General features: G+C 40.1%; 1 protein-coding gene across 1 annotated transcript in view; it reads left to right on the top strand.

Annotated features, from left to right (window-relative positions):
* The window catches only part of ADAM7 (ADAM metallopeptidase domain 7), a 151,971-nt gene that overhangs the window by 48,476 nt on the left and 84,165 nt on the right, over nucleotides 1–19,330 (top strand). Inside the window, exons 16-22 of the mRNA XM_037497748.1 lie at nucleotides 267–453; nucleotides 2,005–2,085; nucleotides 3,334–3,412; nucleotides 3,873–3,978; nucleotides 4,835–4,934; nucleotides 9,716–9,778; nucleotides 11,157–11,213. Coding sequence (XP_037353645.1) covers nucleotides 267–453; nucleotides 2,005–2,085; nucleotides 3,334–3,412; nucleotides 3,873–3,978; nucleotides 4,835–4,934; nucleotides 9,716–9,778; nucleotides 11,157–11,213 — 673 coding nt within the window. The remainder of the gene's footprint in view (nucleotides 1–266; nucleotides 454–2,004; nucleotides 2,086–3,333; nucleotides 3,413–3,872; nucleotides 3,979–4,834; nucleotides 4,935–9,715; nucleotides 9,779–11,156; nucleotides 11,214–19,330) is intronic.

Below are 19,330 nucleotides of genomic sequence, written 5' to 3' on the forward strand. Positions count from 1 at the left end.
ACTATTCTTCTGTAAGTTGGAGCTAATATTGATTTGTGACAATTATAGAGATGTCAGAGAAATACAATCATTTACATTTGTACCTGCCATTTTATGGTAGGTAAATTACAGGACTTCATTTAATAATTTACCTTGGGTTTTCTGGCCCCTCCACAGCCTACTGATAAGCCTGCCTCTGGAAATATTGACCTGGCTACTTGCTGCCTGCTTACTCTCTAAAGTTCTATTTCTAGTCTCAGGTACGAGGATATCTCTCTTTCTTTCAGAGATGTCAAATGTGGAAAACTACACTGCACCAGAAAGCAGCTCCCATCTCTTCTTGAGGAAGAAGAAATTGATCACCTCAAGACAGTTAAAAAGCAGAATAGCACCGCTGAATGCAAAGCCCTTTCAGAGCACAATTATGGAGATGTTGGCCTGGTTGCTCCTGGAACTAAATGTGGAGATGGAAAGGTAATATGGAAGCACCTTGCTTTATTAAAATTTCATAGTTCAGGGCCTTCCTGGAGGTGCAAGGGATTAAACTGCACTATGAAGCAATCCGCAGCTTCTGCATCATGAGTTCGATCCCCAGCCAGCCAGGGAGCAACCCACTTGGCACAGCAGACCTCTCCTGACTCGCCTGCTGCTCCCCTCAGCAGTGTGTTTCAGTCAGTCTGCCTGTTCTGTTCTCCACTCTGTCTCTGGTGAATCTTCTCACCACCCCCATCTCTGGCTTGTACCCCAGCTCTTGTATGCATAAATAAACAAATATTTTTTTAAAAAAAAACAATTTCTTGGTTCAACCATATTGAAACACTGGATCCTGTCATTGGTTTCAGGTGGCCTATATGGGACTAGAAAAAAATTGCGAACTGTTTAAAATTGAACAGAGTAGTAATAACACTACATTAAATGTTCATTTTACTTAATCTCTGCTATATAAAATATATAAATATTATAAATGGGCTTTATTAGTATCAGACAGTAGTCATCTAATGGAATTTTGACATAATCTTTTAATTGACTATGAAATAGCCATACATTCTTCATTTATTTTATTCACTCAGCCATATTTTCTACATGATCTCAGTGATGACACTGGACACTGATGATACAAAGATGAATGTACTTGAGAATTTCATAGATTTAATTAAATATAACATTATAATCCAATACAAGTATTTTTCTTTTTTTTTAATGAATCTATTTATTTATTTGTTTGTTTATTTATTTGTTTGTTTATACAAGCACTGGGTACAGTCAGAAGTGCCGGAGGGTGAGAGAACTCACCAGAGCCAGAGCGGGGAGCAGAGCAGGCAGAAGGACCGAAACACACTGCTGAGGGGAGCAGCGGGCGGCAGGAGAGGTCTGCGCGCCGTGTGGGACCCTCCTCGGGTGGCCGGGGAGCAGCCGGGGATCGAACCGGCGCTGCAGAGGCTGCGGGCAGCTTTGCAAGCCAGCGCCCAACCGCTGCGCCACCGGGGAGGCCCAATACAAGTATTTTTCATAGTGGTATAATCAATATGTGTTTGAGTTGTTGCAAAACTCTCTTTGTAATTGTCTCCTTTATTGTATATACAAACGTGGCAACATCAAGTGACAATGTTTTTGTTGTTTTGTATAAGGAAAGACTGTAACACTTTAAGCTGTAAATTATTTGAAAATTAATTATTAAGTAAAGGTTCTTATAAGGGGGAAAAAAGACAAAATAATATATATCTCAATAATTCCACTTAGTTGAGTCTGAAATACTGGAAGATCAACATGTGTTTGAAAATAGTGTGTGCCGGTGTTCAGTCATGTACATAAAAATCCATTCCACAGGGAGAAGCAAGAGCACAAACAACAAACATGAAAGATTTCAGTACAAAGACTGGTATTATTATCAGATATACACCAAACGTTAATGGAGGATATCTTTCTCCCAAGAAAAGTCTACATATGGTTTTTCACAATACAAAAAAAAATATGTCAATTGTCAAGACAGGCCATTTTAATTCATACTTGCTATTTCATTTCTAGGTGTGCATCGATAGTGAATGTGTGCATATTGAAAACGCCTACAGTTCAACCAGTTGCTCCTCTCAGTGCGATGATTATGCTGTAAGATTTGACTCCATTTTAAACTCGTAGTTTTTGTGCTTAGGACTTCATCCTGAGTCTCTCTGTGTTTATTGTGATTATTTTAAGATCAAATATATATATTTAAGATTCATTTTTTCAAGTTTGACCAAAACTGATCCAAAGAGTCAAATCAAGTATTGCACATAGATATTACTGGTATTGTAGATATAAATTTTATTACTGAACTGGTAATCGAGAAAATCAATAATTTGTATACAGATGAAGTTTAATCTAAAGTTTAAAGTTGGATCTATCATGAGCTCACTTGCAGTTCAATTATACCAATGTCAATATTAGCCTCAAACTTTTGAGGGAAAAAAAACAAAAAAATACATTTTTTAACTCAGTACTGTCCAATACTGTCCAAAACTAGCAGCTACTTGTGGCTTGTTTTTGTGGAAACACCTTCCCTAAGGTTGATTAATAAGTAAATATATGAAGTTGTACATTTGTCAGATAGTATTTCAAGTAAATTTCACATCAACTTTGAAAGTGAGTTTGTTGAAGATATGTGAATATATACACTGATTCATATACAATGTTGTAAACCTTTTATTACCTTTGTAAAAATATAATACAGTAGAAATTATAAATCAATAAATTAAGATATAATGAGGGTAAAAATCCCTTAAGTAAAGTAAAATGAAAATAAGTGAAGCCTAAGTGCTATTCTTACATGCACTTTTACAGAGGCAGAACTAGGCACAATGATGCTGTGTGGGAGGAAAGCAAAGGTCTGAACCAGAAAGATGACTGGCCAGGGAACGAACCGGCACTGTAGAGGCTGTGAGCAGCCTCGCAGCCCAGCACTCAACAGCTGTGCCACCAGGGGAGGCCCTGGAGAGTGTGCTCTTAACAATTATGTAATGTTCTTGATGAGTCATCACTTTTTGCCACATCATTGTATTCTGTATATCACTAAGCTTAGTTAGAGTCTACTCTATGACTGGGAATGTCCCGCTCTAACTATTCGCTTAGTACTGGTGCCTCTGGAAAGATGAGTAAGCCATCTTGTTCATCTGGTTTGAAATTTATCAGAGTCATTCTCTGACTCAAAGACCATCTTCAAAAGTGGTGCCTCCATATTTGTTTGTTTGTCTCCAACATCAATGTTAGTACACAGCTTGGCTAACAAAATGAATAAACAGTTTGTGTGTGCTAAGTAAAGTGTAAAATATAGCTTATATCTCCCATTTGAGAAAATAATGTGATTGACTTCTCCTGCAGGTGGGTGACCATAAATTCAAGTGTCAGTGTGAGGAAGAACAAGCACCTGCCTACTGGGAAGAAAGTTTAAGTATTACCAGTGAGCATCAAAAATATAATATCTTGCATATTTCAAAAGCTTAGTTAATGAAAAAGCTTTTTTCTTATTTTTTAAATCTATGTGTGTTGTTTCTCTATGAATAGCATTTTTATTATTTGCATATTAAAAACTCAAATTTGGATTTACTGCATTTGCTTTTTAGAATTAATATATGTTCTAGTTAAATTTGTATTAGGTTTTCAAAGAATCACACAGCAAGGCCATTTCGATAGTCAGTAATTGACAATCAGGCAAAATCTTTCCTGCTGGTTGTGGTTCCCTTATGCATAATGGAATGGTAGGTAGAGTACCAGTTTTTAGTTTATATAAAAAATTAGTATATGGGGAATAAAAGTCCATTAAGGAACAGAAAGCAAACTTGTAACAGTTCAGTTAAATACTAACATGCCAAGGTCCTAAAGTTCACATCTTGTCTCAAGCTCATGATTTGACTTGGCAGATATCTCCATCCTGGTGGTTGTGCTCGTCCTGGTTATTATTGGTGTTGGGAGTGTTGCATTATTAATTCGTCACCAAAAGTGCATTAAGTTGAAGCAAATTCAGAGGTATGTCTTTATTTTTCTACATGTTGAAGGGACTGTTAGTGAAACTTTATAGGCTTTGAGGCCATAGAGGATTCTTTTTTTCTTTTCTTTTTTTAATATTTTATATAATTCTTACATCATTTTTCATTTTTGCACAATGTATGCATTTTCATTTTGGTTATATTCCCCGTACAATTCCACCCCCCTTATTTTGACCCTAATCCTTCCTCTCCCCACCCCCCCTCCTTCGTAGTGTGTCTCTGGTTTATAGTTGCTTGTTGATTTTGATGTTTATTTTGTATTAATTAATCTTTTTCCCGGTCCTTTATTAGGTTTTCTAAATTCCTGCTATGAGTGGGACCATCTGGTATTTTTCTTTTTTTTCTGACTTATTTCGCTGAACATGATCCCATCAAGCTCCATCCATGTTGCTGCAAACTGCATGTGTTTATCTTTTTTGATTATTGAGTAATATTCCATTGTGTATCTCAGTGTGCTATGAAGTTTGGGAACGTTTGTATAAGAACAAAATATGTAGGAGCTTGATTTACAGCTGCTCTGATCTGGATTCCAGGAGGAGACTTTTACTTTTCATAGAGGATTCTTGATGGGGAAAAGTAAAAGTCTCCTCCTGGAATCCAGATCAGAGCAGCTGTAAATCAAGCTCCTACATATTTTGTTCTTATACAAATGTTCCCAAACTTCACAGCACACTGAGATCTTAAGGGCGTTTTTCAAAGAAAATGTTGCTTGCTTCTTCCCTCAGATTTAATTGCTATAGAGTATAAGCAGTATTTTTAAAGTCTTCTAGATGATTTAATGTGAACCACAGACTTAACCTGCAGCTTGTGTCAGTGTTCAATTTTATCTTTAGCAGCCCACCTGGAGACACGCTGGGCGTGGAGAATAAGGGATACTTTGGTGATGAGCTGCAGATAAGGTCTGAGCCGATCTTACAAGGTGTCCGTCCCTTCCAGGTAAGAAACTTTCATTTACAATAATTTAAAGAACTGAAAAGAGCAGTAGATGTGTGTTTGAAGTATAACTAGCCCTAAGTGAGATGGGAGGTGCAGGACAACTTAATGTGGTCCCCACCCCAATGAAGCCTTTAGCCAACATGGGGGGAGGGAGGAGGGAGCAAGACTCCAGCAAAGGTGAAATTATAAGCAAGACACTATTTCAGAGAAGATTATATTGGTTAAATATTGATTTGTATAGACAATTGGGAAAGTTACAAACAAACAATATTATGGATCATTAAGCAAGTTTTAATAAATTTAAAAGAATTAAGAACATACAAAATATGTTCTCAAATATAATTATACTGAACAGGAAACAGAAAGATTTGGGGGGCCTAACTGGTGGTGCAGGGGTTAAAGTCTCAGCTCTCAAGCTATCAACAGCCACTGTGGCTTGAGTTTGATCCCCAGCCAGGAAGCTGACCCACATGGCGCAGCAGACCTCTCCTGTCTCACCGCAGTGCTCCCCTCAGCAGTGTATTTCAATAGATCCACCTGTTCTGCTCCCCACTCTCTCTCTAGTTAATCCTCTCACCACCCCACCCCGTGCTGCACCTCTGTCCTACACCCCAGTTCTTCTACTCAAAAATCAATAAATATTTTTTTTAAATTAAGTCTTCACATATGAGCAATGAACAATCAAAAAAGTGAAATAACAAAATACCATTTTTCATACCATGAAAAATATGAAGTTCTTAAGTATAAGTCTGACAAAAAAAATGTATAAAATCTATACATAGAAAACTGTAAAATGTTGATGAGAAGAATTAAGAACAAAATAAATGAAAAATAAATGAAGTGAAATACATGTTTATGAATCAGACAACTCAATATTGCTGGTTGTCAATTCTCCCTAAATTGATCTATAGATTCAAAACAGTTCCAATCAAAATAGCACCAGATATAGCACTAAAAATGAGAAATATTTAGCAATAAATCTGATAAAGTATGAGCCAGAAATGTCTGTAGAAAATTGTATTACATTGATGAGAAAAAAATTGTAAGAACCTAATAAACAGAAGTATATAAATCCCCACATGTAAGGTCAATTGATTTTGTTACAAAATCTCAAAAATAACTCAGTGGAGAAACACTAGTCTTTTCACAAAAGATGATAGAACACTGGATATTCCTATGTACAAAGATAAACATAGGAATATGTTTAATATCCTTAAAGCATAGACATTAACTCTCACTGAAACACAGACATCAAATTATTTTTCTTGTAAAAAATTAAAAATAAAAAATGTGCAAAATTAAATTATAGCGTTTGTAGATAAATATTTGGGCTTAAAAGATTGTCATTATCATTATTAGAACTCTGTATTAAGTCAGGAAAGTGATTAATTTGGGGGGAGAAAGTGGAAGGTAATAATAATAAAAAATTTGAAATGACAAAATTTTATTTCTTAACCAAAGCAGTGATTACATATTTATGTTATATAGTTTATTAAGCTGTGTATCTGTATTTGTGTGTATGTTTTAATCTGCATTATATATTCCCATGATATGATCACAAATAAATAAGGTTCTGGAGATGTGGACCATGAAAACTTTCACACATAGCTAATGCAAATTTAAATGGCACAACCAATGGGGAAAAAGTACTACATATTAAAACTGATCATACTCACACCCTGATCAACTCTACCATATGTGAACACACCCAACAGAAATGTTTACGTGTAGGGCGTCCCCGGTGGCGCAGTGGTTGAACGCTGGGTTGCGAAGCTGCCCGCAGCCTCTGCAGTGCCAGTTCGATCCCCGGCCACCAGGCGAGAGTCCCACATGGCGCACAGACCTCTCCTGCCGCCCGCTGCTCCCCTCAGCAGCGCATTTCGTTGGTCTGCCTGTTCTGCTCTCCCCTCTGGCTCTGGTGAATTCTCTCACCCTCCTGAGCTTCTGACTGTACCGAGTGCTCGTATAAATAAATCTTAAAAAAAAAAAATGTTTATGTGTACATATCAGAAATCATTAAAAAAAAAGTTTACGTGTACATAATAGAAATCATTGGGAGATATTTTCGTTTACATGTTCCATCAGCATTCATTGCAAGAAATGAAAATAATACAAATAAATGCCCAATAAAAATAAGGGATAACTAAATTGTTAAATATTTATACAATGAGGGCATCCGCTGGTGGCGCAGGCAGTTGAGCGCTGCGCTGTGAAGCCTGCCGGCGAGGGTCCCACCTGGCGCTGCAGACCTCTCCTGTCTCGCCCGCAGCTCCCCTCAGCAGTGTATTGCATCAGTCTGCCTGTATTGCATCTGTTCCCTGCTCTGTCTCTGGTGAATTTTCTCACCCTCCCGCACATCTGGCCTATACCCCGGTTCTAGTATAAATAAATAAATCTTTAAAAAAATATTTATACAATGAACACTCCAGAGAAAGAATAATAAATAAACCGCTCATATCTACATCAACATGGATGAAACTTGCAAACAGTGCTAAACAAGACACCAAATCCAAAAGCAGGCTGTCTGATTCAATTTATATCAAGTTCAAGAACTGGCAAAGCTAATCTATGGTATTGCAAGCCAGGGATGTGGTTATTATAGGGAAGAAAGTGTCTTCAGGTGGGACACTACAGTATTGTTCGTGGATCTTGGTTGATTACACAGATGTGCTCTCTATGCTTAATATTGTGCATTTCTTTGGGTGTATTTTACATTAAAGGAAAAAGCTTATTAAAATAAGAAGACCTAGAAAAAAATTGATGATCCTGCAAAAGTCCCTACAGTTAGTGACTTACTGAGTGTCTTTTTAACAACATTTATGATTGCTAATGTTTCCGCTCACTGTGAGTGTAGATTAACAGCTACAAAGACATTCCTTTAAAAAAAAAAAAATCAACGATGAAGAAAGAATTCTCAATAAGAATGTACCATTGAAAGTGCCCACCTATTCCCTGTGAGAAGGGAGCGGAAGGCTTAAAGCTTCCCTTTCCCACTAACCAGTATTTGCTGTAATGCGAATGAAAATATGTCAAGCATTTAAAAATTGCGATTGGGTTGACACTGATCTTGATGCTCAGTTCTAAAGGTTTTGATTGGTTTGCCCAATTCTGCATGTCCCATAAACCCTGTGTTTTTCACTTCATTCTGCTGCAACCACGTCATCCCAGGCACAGGTGTTTGTCATTGTGGCAGAAATGCTTCCGCTGAACCTCACGTGAGAACTTAGAATTGGATAGTTAGTTCATCTTTCTCTGGTTAGGCTTATCATTTTTATTGATTATCACTTTTATTATGCTAGTGGTGACCCCCAGCATGGTAAAAACAAGTCTTAATTGTCCACTTGAATGGACAGACAATATCGTGTGATAGTTTTTAAGTTTACACTGACATTTCCTCTTGTAAAACCATAAGATGTTAATATCAGTCTCTTATTTACCTTGAGATTTAACTAAGACACTGAATGTTAACGTACTCAGCCTGATGTTTGGTATATATTTAGCACTTGATATGTGGTAATTATCTAGTAAACCTCGTGTGCTGTGGCAGCTACTTTCTTAATTACATTTTTCTTAAATTAATATGCAAAAACTGCTCTCCCAGAGAAAGGAGTCACATATAGTTGGCCTGAGCATGTGCTCCATGATGAATAATCACAGAGGCAGCCGAGGTTTCAATTAGGGCCTGGGACATACTTGTTACATATATAGAATATAGGTCCTTAAAGGCGTTTGTCTTTTATTTTATTTTATTTTTAAGATTTATTTATTTATTTATTTACTTACTTACTTACTTATACAAGCACTGGGTACAGTCAGAAGCGTGGGAGGGTGAGAGAATTCACCAGAGCTAGAGCAGGGAACAGAACAGGCAGACTGATGAAGTACACTGCTGAGGGGAGCAGCGGGCAGCAGGAGAGGTCTGCGCGCCATGTGGGACCCTTGCCGGCGGCCGGGGATCAAACTGGCGCTGCAGAGGCTGCTGGCAGCCTCGCAGCCCTGCACTCAGCCACTGCGCCACCGGGGAAGGCCCTGTCTTTTAGTTCAATGAGGGAACATCTGATTTTAATATTTATTTATTTATATGAGTAAATTCAATTCACTACTGATGGTGTAATACATTGTATAGGAGTGTTGAGACCCTCCAATCTCACCTCAGCCTTCTTGTATTATTTGTCATAAAATTTTATAAATAATGATTTAGGTGATGGTTGTTTATCAGATTGGTTATTCATCAGAATTCAGTTTTCAGCAAAACTGTATTTTCAGAAAGGTCTGCAAAAATTAATGCAGATTGTTTGGTTTTTTCCTCTGGCACTCAGTGCCTCTTACGTCCTGTTTCCACCGGACCAGTCTTGCTGGCTGTGTTCAGGTCTGGTAGCGATTAACAGAAAGCACTTTAAGGACAGTAACCTCAACCAGATGTATCTGTATTGTAATAGCAAGTTCTGAAGTTTCTCCTTTGAAATTTAAATCATCAAGGTCTAAAACAACATAGCTGGTTGTGGCATTTCAGGCATTCAGACACTTAGAGAATTATTTGGAAGCTAACAGGCTGCCGTACTACTTAAAAACCCTCACTATTCTCAGGTGTGTGCTCACGTCACAGACTCACCTGTGACAAGAAAACCACCGAGGGAAGAATATTGTTTGCATATATATTAATATTTGTATGTTCACTAGAACAGTATTCCAGAGGTAGTTGGAAAATTTATGTTATGGGCTTGGGAAACAGTCATACTTGCTTGAACACTAATTGTACTAATAATATCTCTTTTCACCAGCGAAGAACTGAGTCTTTAGAGAGACTTCCAACCAGCTTTTCAAGTCCTCACTACATCACACTGGTAAAGTCCCCCATCCTCTGTTGGTTGGTCCTGCTAGTGCGTCCCATTTCAATAATAATTTTGATGCCATTAAAAATTCACTGGTTCCTTAAAAAGCTCCAATAATATGACATTGTGCTCTGATTCGCAGCAGAAATAAAGGCACTTTCTACTTCAGGCAAGCGCACAGTCAGATACCATCTTTATTTAAAATACTGGCATTGTGTCTGTTGTGAATGCTTATAAAATAATTTTCATGATCACAGCAATTTGGTGACATCATTTATCCTGATTACTGAACTTGTTTGTGCCCCTTAAATGTTTCTCCTGAGACAGATGCTCTCCCTGCTCACCTGGGCTGAGCGCTGGTTCCCGAGTCCTAAGGCAGGGATGGCACCATAGCCCCGTGGGCCTGAGGGCTCCCCACCAACTGTGGAGGTGCATCCTCAGGGTCAGTATTTCTGTGAGAGGTACAAATTAGCCAAATTAGCACACACATGCTTAGACACAAAATCCCAAAAAAGATATTAAATAACCTCTGGGATCACCTGACCTGCTGAGTCGCTTTATCTGCCTTTGTACCTTCACCACCACACAGCTTGACTCACCTTCTGCAGAACTGGGCTCTGAAAGCACCAAAATTCTTAATTACATGTTTTTGAAGTCAACAATTCTCATTATGCTTTTTTTTTAAATTTTATTTATTTACTTCTTCTTAGAAGAACTGGGGTGCAGACCAGAGTTTGTGGGGGGTAGGAGTGAGAGACTTCACCAGAGACAGGTGGGGAGCAGAACAGACAGATCTACTGAAATACACTGCTGAGGGGGGCAGCAAGGGAGACAGAGAGATGTCTGCTGCACCATGTGAGTCAGCAACCTGGCCGGGGATCGAACTCAGGCCGTCACAGTGGGCCCTTGTGGTGATAGCATTGTGACTTAACCCCTAGGCCACCAGGGAGGCCCTCATTATGCTTTCTTTATTACAGACTAAAAGAGTATGATTAAAATAATGTTGGCTGTGGCTCCCCAGAATCCTCAACACAAAAAAGTATCTTAGAATGTGTGGCCTGCTTAGGGTGGGACAATTCATCTCTCTGTTACACCACTCTCAATCAGTGCAGTCCATTGTTATAAACAGGTTTCCCTGGGATTTCAATATATTATTAGAATGAATTTTTTTTGGAATCTCTTAAATATATTGTCAAGAGAGATTCGTAAGATTTATAAGGAAAAATGCTTTGTGGAAACATTGAACTTAACCAGAACTACCCTCTCCCCCAAAGTGTTTACAAACTTAAGATTTTTCGCGGCTCAGGGAGAGGTGCTGTGTGTGTATATTGCTCACAATTTGCTGCGTCACTGTGTTCAGTTCCCACATGACGTCCTCTGTTGATTATAGAGTCCCGCAAGTAATGACATGAGAGGAACAGCAGAACCTAACTCAAATGCCAAATTGGTAAGTTCCTGAGTCAGCTGCAGGCTTTGCTGGTACTTCTGCCCACTCACCCCACCCATGCCAGCCACTACAGCCCAAGGACTGAGAGGTGAAGGCAGCCAAAATCTGCTGGCAGCAGCAGTGACATTTTCCTGCCCTCAATGGGGCTGGAGGCACTTTGCACCCCGTACCCCTTCAGCAGGTCTGGTTGTAACAGTGTCGAAGGGAGGAGCTGGGGGGACAGCAGTACTGGATCAGGAATTCCAGAGCTGCTTTATGGTGGGCTCTGCTGGGAATCCACCTTGTTGGCCACTGCCTCTACTGCTGCCTGCAGCTAGAGGGCGCTGCCGCGCTGGAGCGGGCCCAGTGAAGCCCCTTGCTCAGCCCTGCAGGCCCTGGTGCAAGGGTTAACTGTTGCCTCCTTTGCCCAAGCATGCTCCAGCACAAGGCAACCTGGCCACTGTAGCCCCAAAGGGTGTGCATACCCTGGGGCGGCGTGGCAGGGGAACCACTGCTACCTGCTGTTACTTGGGCCTCTGTGTGCACTGGGCGAGACAGGAGAGGTCTGCTGCAGGGGAGCAGCAGGCGAGACAGGAGAGGTCTGCTGCACCATGTGGGTAGTTCCCTGGCTGGGCAGGGATCTAAGGGTGCTTCAGAGGCTGTGGATAGCTTCACAGTGCAGTGGTTAACCCCTTGATTGCCTACATTTCAGAAGTTTTGTCTTCTTTCTTCATATATACATTCATTGATATCTGCTAAGTTCCTACAAGGTACTGAGTTAATATACAGCATCCACCTTCAAAGCATTCCTACTAGGAATCTTGCCCAATACTCTTTCCCAGTTGGGACATTTTTAACAGGGAAGGGCATTTCTAACAGGGTTTGCATGCCACAGTGATGAACCTGCCTCAAACCAGGGAGCACAGCTAAACTCTTAGTGCAAGCAAACTGCTGGCATCCTGCAGTGCAAAACAAAATGGCTGCCTTTCTTTTGTGATCGTTTTGTTCATGTTATAATAATTGCTTAATTAGTCACAGATAAGACCTTTAGAAAATGTAATACAACATAATCCAGAAAAATTATTAGTAATTATTAAATACCAATGAATAACTGAAATACAACATACATACAGATTTTATAGTAAACCACTCATTTGTTCACCATTTGTTTCTATTTAGAATTTGCAACTGGATATTCAAAATGGCTGTGCAAAGCTCGGTTGAAGATTTGGATGCAAGATCTTCACAGTCTTCCCTTGATCCTGTTACACAATATTCTGGTAGTTTTTCCAATATGCGTTATCCATATAGAAAATGTTTAAGAGAAACAACTTTGTGAAAATACTTGCCTGTAGAATGCACCTCCTGTAGCATAGGCCTATGTTACCAAAAAATTCTTAGCATTTTTCAGGTGCTTTTTTAGATCAACATAAAAAATCTAGTATTTTCCCACAAAATTTTAATCAGGTTCATTAAAAAAAATAGTCAACACTTAGAGAATGGTGACTTACAATCCTTAGTATAATAAAGAAAACATTATTTACAGAAATTTATTTCTTTAGGAGCATAAAAGCATTTCTCTTAGTCTGAACAAGACGTGATTACCACTAATTCTGGTTCGAGTGAAATTTTTTCCTGCAAAAATGCCAAGACAATCAGTACATTTGATTCCACTAGTTAATTGAAAGGTAGAGGACTATACAGCTCATTCCCCATCAACAAAGAACGTGAAATAGTCACCTTATCTACAGAATAGTTCTCAGAATCATGATGGACCTGAAATACTCCTGATTATTCTAAATTCCTAAGTGCTTAGAATTCCTTAAACCCTCACAGAAGAATTCAGGGGATTGCAAGAATTTTAGAAAATTAATTCCAGTTGAGAAAAAATACTCATAATTCCCATGAACAGCTTTTGAGAGCCTTATACCGAGGGATTTGTGCACTTCCCATGTAATACCTGTCATCTCTCATTCCTCCCTGACCGCTGATTATAGTGCGTGGGGTGTCCTGAAAATTATTTCAGTTATTTCTTATACTGATGCTTCTCAACATGTTCCCCTTTGTTTTGATTTTCTTTTTAACTGTTAAAGCTATGTGCAATTCTTTTTCATTTACTGAAATAAAGCTTTCAATTGCTAACTGCAAATTTTCTCATTCAATTAAATAAAGGCTGCAAAATTGGGAAAGAAATGGGTTGTCCTTGGTGAAAGAGCTTCTGTTCTGTTGACTAGCTTGACATGCCCTGCCTGAGAATAGCGAGGACAGCAGTGAGTCAGCACTTTACACCTAGTCGGCACTGCCGGTTCAATAAAGACCATTCCTTTAAGAAAGAATATTGATAAAGGTGTGTACTTAAAGTGAAAAATGCTACTGTAGCTTTTTTAATGTAAATTTGTGAAAATCCATCTCCCATGCATACTAAACTTATTAAAGCAAACAACAGTCCCTGAGAGCCACCATGAAGGTGAAACCTGACCCAGAGGCACAAGCCTTGGAGCAAAACCTGCTCTTTCACAGCCTAAGCAGCACAATGTGCTGTCTTTGCCTGTGCCTCTGCCCACTCACCCACGCCCAACCCAGCCACTACAGCTCAAGGACTGGGTGGTGGGGGCAGCCGAAACCTGCTGGCAGCAGCAGTGATATTTTCGGGCCCTCAGTGGGGCTGGAGGCACTCTGCACCCCGTACCCCTTCAGCAGGCCTGGGTGTAACAGTGTCGAAGGGCAGGGCTGGGGGACAGCAGTACTGGGTCAGGAATCCCAGAGCTGCTTTATGGTGGGCTCTGCTGGGAATCCACCTTGTTGGCCACTGCCTCTACTGCTGCCTGCAGCTAGAGGGCGCTGCCGCGCTGGAGCGGGCCCAGTGGGGCCCCATGCTTAGCCCTGCAGCCTCTGGTGCAGGGGTTACTGTTGCCTCCTCTGCCCAAGCTTGCTCCAGCACAAGGCAACCTGACCACTGTGACCCCAAAGGGTGTGCATACCCTGGGGCGGCGTGGCAGGGGAACCACTGCTACCTGCTGTTACTTAGGCCTCTCTCTGCAGCCTGAGCCCTAGTGGGACCAATGGTGGTGGCCAGTAAAATAGCGACCAGCTGCTGCTGCCCTCTGCCACCTGTGAGGGCTGCAGGCAGCTGTGCCTCTGGTGCAGGGCAACCACTACACCCCTACCACTAACATCAGCCTCCTGCTGCCCGTCACTACTTGGGTGCTGACCAGAGGCAGGAAACTTCAGCTGCTGCCACTGGAGCCGTGGGGCTCCGGAAATCAAACCCAGCTTAGCTGGGAAGGATCTGCCCGCAGGCAGGAAACCTCTGCTTAGGCTTCCACCACTCAACTCTCCAGAAGAACTCTGCTGGGGTGGGGGCGGGAGGAGGAATGGGGGTGGCACCAATAAAACTACACCTCCTGCTGCTTAGGCTGTGAAAAACCGGTTTTGCCCAAGGTTTGGTTCCTGACTAGGGTAGCCTATTTTAAAAGGACAGTTAGATATTCATGTTTCTCTGAACAAAACTTAACACTGATGCGTAATGTGTATTTTGGTGATAACTTAAGATCACCTTCTTGACATGTTAGTTTTGCTATTGTTCTCAAATATTTTCCAGAAAGCTCATCATCACTATTGCCACCACCTCCTCTGTCTTGAAGTCCACATACCAACGTCCAGTTTTTGTTTTTTTTTTGTTTTTTCAGATTTCTGTTCTCATCTCTAAATGTAAATATGTCTGGTACCTAAGTGCCTCATTGCTTTCTACCTACAAAGTCTCTCTATACTTCTATTCAGTGTCTCTGTTCTTCAGAAAACTCCAGGAGTTTTCTGACAGTTAAGTCCTGTTTTATTTTAGGGGGTGCATTCCACACTTGCCCATACTGCTTATCCTAGACCCTGGAGACTCTGCCTATAGTCCTTCCCTTTGCTGTCATGACCTGCTCTGTTTCTTACGGAGCTCCTTCCAGTGCCTGATACTTGGATTATTTCCAAATATCAAACAGCCACTTTGCCTTTTACTTGAAGCATTGTTTTATCAAATGATTATAGAATTAAAAAATGCACAATTTATGAGCTAAAATTGGAAGTCATAGTCTAAAGAAAAGTTAACACTTTCTTTTTAGAATGCAAATGTATAGCAGGTCAGCCCACGCCCAACCCATCAGAGAAGTTTCTAGAATGACCACTAGGTGGCCACATAGCAAACTAAATCTGTGCATAGGAAAATGGTAGATAATTTTATCCCTTTGTCAGATAGTCCTACACCTTCAAAATAACTTACTTTAAATAAAGTTACTACGAAATTTGTTCAATTCCATCCCTTGTTATTAATGATATAACTCTAGGGGAATATGATCAGACAAAAATTCCTTCTCTGCCAGGGTCGTGGGTTGAGGGACACAGATTGAGTTCCCCAAACACCTGGAAGCTGGACACACAGTCTGAAAGCTTTGAATCAGGATTTAAAATTGGAGAAATCCTATTCATTTGCAAGATGTCTTGAAATTGACATATAAATAGCCCCAAATAACCCAGTCTCCTGAAAACTACTGTAGGTATCTAGTTTGGGGGTTTGTTTTAATTTTGCATTATTGTTTACTATTTTTTCTGAAGGCCAGCAAATTAGTCACTGCTGCCATGGAAGCCTTAGAGACTTCTGCTTTCTAGAGGGGAGGGATAATGGATAGAAAATGTCAGGAAAAGCACAGCCCATGTGACTTAATGTGTCTTTGCCATGGACCACTGATGACAATTGATGTCCTTCTACTAATCATCACCAAGGAGTGAACAATATTGATTACACTCCTGAGCTTATTGGAAGCTTCCTGATCGCTTTCTGATGGCCAGGCTTTTAGGGAACTTAAGAGCTGTTATGTAGGGAAGTGGTTGTCTTACAGTCTTGACAGAATCCATTAACATCTTTCTGCAGGAAAAGCTGTGATGGTGAGCTATATGTAATGGATATTGATTGCTAAAAAAAGAAGATACATATAACTTTAAACCTCAGGCATCTCCAGGGACAAAAAATATAGAAGAAAGAGCTTAAGGACCATAGGGAAGCCAGCTGGGAAGAAATTGTACCAGAGCTGTCTTAAAGAATCTTAGATAAGTGAATTCAAAAGCCAAGTTCTTCTCGCTCAAGGATACAGTGATTTGCTACAAGGACAGCATTTATTGAGTGCACAGCATTTATCAGGCATTATTCTAAGCACTTCATATGTATTATTTCATTTAGCTTAAAACTGCTTTTTGAGTTAACTACTATTATCCTCATTTTACAGTTTAAGAAAATCAAGGTCAAAAGTCAAAGAATTTGTCAAAAGAAAGTCACCTAAATAGCATAGTCAGAATATCAATGCAATTATTCTTCCTCAAGGAGGTATGCTTTTTAATCACTCCCATGCCATGCTGTATATATAGTTTTGATAGAGAAGAAGCATAGGTGTCCCCCAACATTTAGACTATTGTCAGGGAAATTAATATATCTCTCTCCTATTCTCATTTTTCATCCACCAAACTTCCCAACCTTCACAGCCACAGTAGCAGTGATATATGGGTTTGCACAGCAGAGAAGGAAGAGGGAGGCAGGTGGCAGGAGATGTAGCCAGATCCTCACTGTGGCGCTTGCCCCTGTAGTGCTGTATTTGGAGATACCCCAAAGACTCAACACCTTTGATACCCTAGTGGGTCACTCACTGATGAGCTTATAATCCTTGTGTGTCTCACAACTACTGGAAGGATGTGGAAAATGCTCTCTCGACAGAGCAGGGCTCTACCTGGGTGGTATTTTCTTTCACCTTCGTGTGCCTGGGATAGCTGTTTGTTACTGCTCCAACCACCTATGTGCAGGGAAGGGAAACCTACAGAATGATCGTTAATAGGCAGCAGCCAGTGGCCAAGAAGCTGGGAGGGGTCAATAAACAAGCAGAGTCCTTCCTGCTGAAGCCTCCCTTGTGTCAGTAAAACGAGGACTGCACCAAATGCCTGGCCCCTCTAACAGGCCAGAAAGTAAGGCAATCTGCCCTGTATCCCTCTGTGAGATCTTTTCCCATTTCTCTTTTGATGTTCAATGCAAAGCTGCATGACAAGTATCATTTTACAGACAGGAAACTAAGGATAAGAGGTCTTCAGGGACTGAATTGGAAATGACAAAACAGAAATCTGAATACTGGCCTCAGAGCAAAGCCACAATCTGAACCTTGACTCCAGCTGGTTCTGAAACTGACCTGTCATGCACCAATGTGACACTGATATCACAGGGTCCTCTGAATGATGGAAGCATTTGCTCCTGGGCAAGGCAGCACTGATGTAGAAAGGGGCTGGCTGGCCAAGAGAGCGGAGGTCCTCTGCCATCCTAGCCTGTTTTTTTTTTTTTTTTTTGCCATAAAGATAAGGCATTGATTCCATCTTCACACCTTTTCCAGGTTCTGCAAAGTGATAATTCGAGAGAAGAAAATAGTCAAAGGTCTATTGTCATTCCACTAGGACTCGGAAGATAAATCAGTGGATATAAACATTTATGTTGATGAAGCAGGAATGGTGAACTTAGAAAACAAAAAGAATAAACAGCTCCGGACTCTTCTTAGTCACCGGGGACATCAATTGGTGCTAATATGCTCTCCTCAGCTGTTTCTGTGGTTCTCTCTGAAGGACTGAGTTTAAGACATAATTACCTACTGCGATCTGTAGACCAGGAAAGGAAGAAATCATCTCTCAAGTAGCACACTGAGCCCATGTGATGCCTCAAGATTGAGGCACTGCCAAACAATTCAGAAGAGGAATCAATCAAATCATTCCATCTTGTTAGTGCTGCCTTGGTAACTTATCAGGTTCCTGTGGTGCAAATATCACCAGCTGGAGGCTGAGCACTCAGTACCCCACCTTCAGAATGATTTACCCAGCACATGCCCACTCTAATGTCACACTCCTCCCCCGGGTTCACTTGGCTCTTCAAGTGAGAAAACACAACACTCTTGAAGAAGAATGACAAAATGGCAGGACCACACATCATTTCCTGGATCACAAAACAGCCAAAGCTATAATCTTCACTGGGACCCTTGTGACTCTTCCAGAAGCAAACAAACTAGACTACAAAACAAAGCAGAGATAAAGTCCAGTAATACTTGTATATTTTAGAGGAGAAAATAGAGAAGCAAATTTTTATCAAGATCTTAACAAATGCACAAAGATTTGCCAAGCGGAGAACTGACATTCCACAGAGAATAAGTAATGTAGTGACTCACTACATTACTGGAGCTAGATGGGTCCATCATAGTGACTTGTTAGTGTAACTGAATTACAGGGTATTTTGATTCTTAGTCATCTTAAATGCAATGAAATTAATTAAAAGGATTTGAATGGGAGTAAACTGATAAATGTTTGTTTGTTTGTTTGTTTTTTCTGGGAACAAAGGTAGTCAGTTTTGAAGGGTAGACTTAAGAGGAAGTACATACTGTCTAGATTGGAAGACACCAAACTTTGTAAAGACCAGGAACAGGAGACAGAGAAGAGGACAGATGCACAAGTGTTTTTTTTTCTTAATGAGGTAGGGGACAGGGGTGAGGTAGAGGGAAATTTGGTCTTTGCTTCTAGGTTTTTAAAACCTGATTTAGTATATAATTCCTAAAGCTGAGAAATGTATAAGGGGAAATGCAAGTATTTTATGTAGAAATATGGATGGAGCTGATGGTGGAAACAACTAAAAGTATTGAATATTTAGTGTATAACAAATGGAAACCAGAAATGGGAATGTATAAAGAAGAGATTCCTATTTTTTCATTACAAATCTTGCGATAGTGTTTGACATTTTCCTATTTTTTCGTTACAAATCTTGGAATAGTGTTTGAAATTCTAAATTGCATGGATTTTTTTTTTATTAATATTTTAATGGAGGTAAAGCAGCTGTCTATGATGAGAGCCAGTAATCTAAGAAATTAGTTCTAGTTCATCTAAAGAGCAAGTAACTGAGACAATTTTGATGAAAATTTGGTAATTTTATTTTCTGACTGAAGCACCAAGTGATGCAATTATTCTGACCTTCACTATCTATATTTTTACATTATTTCAAGTTGATTCCCCTAGTGGAGAACTCAGGTAGAACAGGTTGATGGGCAAGAGCCCAGGGCTTGAAGGACCTATCACCACCGCTACCT

The sequence above is a fragment of the Talpa occidentalis genome, unplaced genomic scaffold, assembly GCF_014898055.3.
Source record: "Talpa occidentalis isolate TD23 unplaced genomic scaffold, MPIMG_talOcc4v2.1 talOcc4.8, whole genome shotgun sequence".
Taxonomy (NCBI): domain Eukaryota; kingdom Metazoa; phylum Chordata; class Mammalia; order Eulipotyphla; family Talpidae; genus Talpa; species Talpa occidentalis.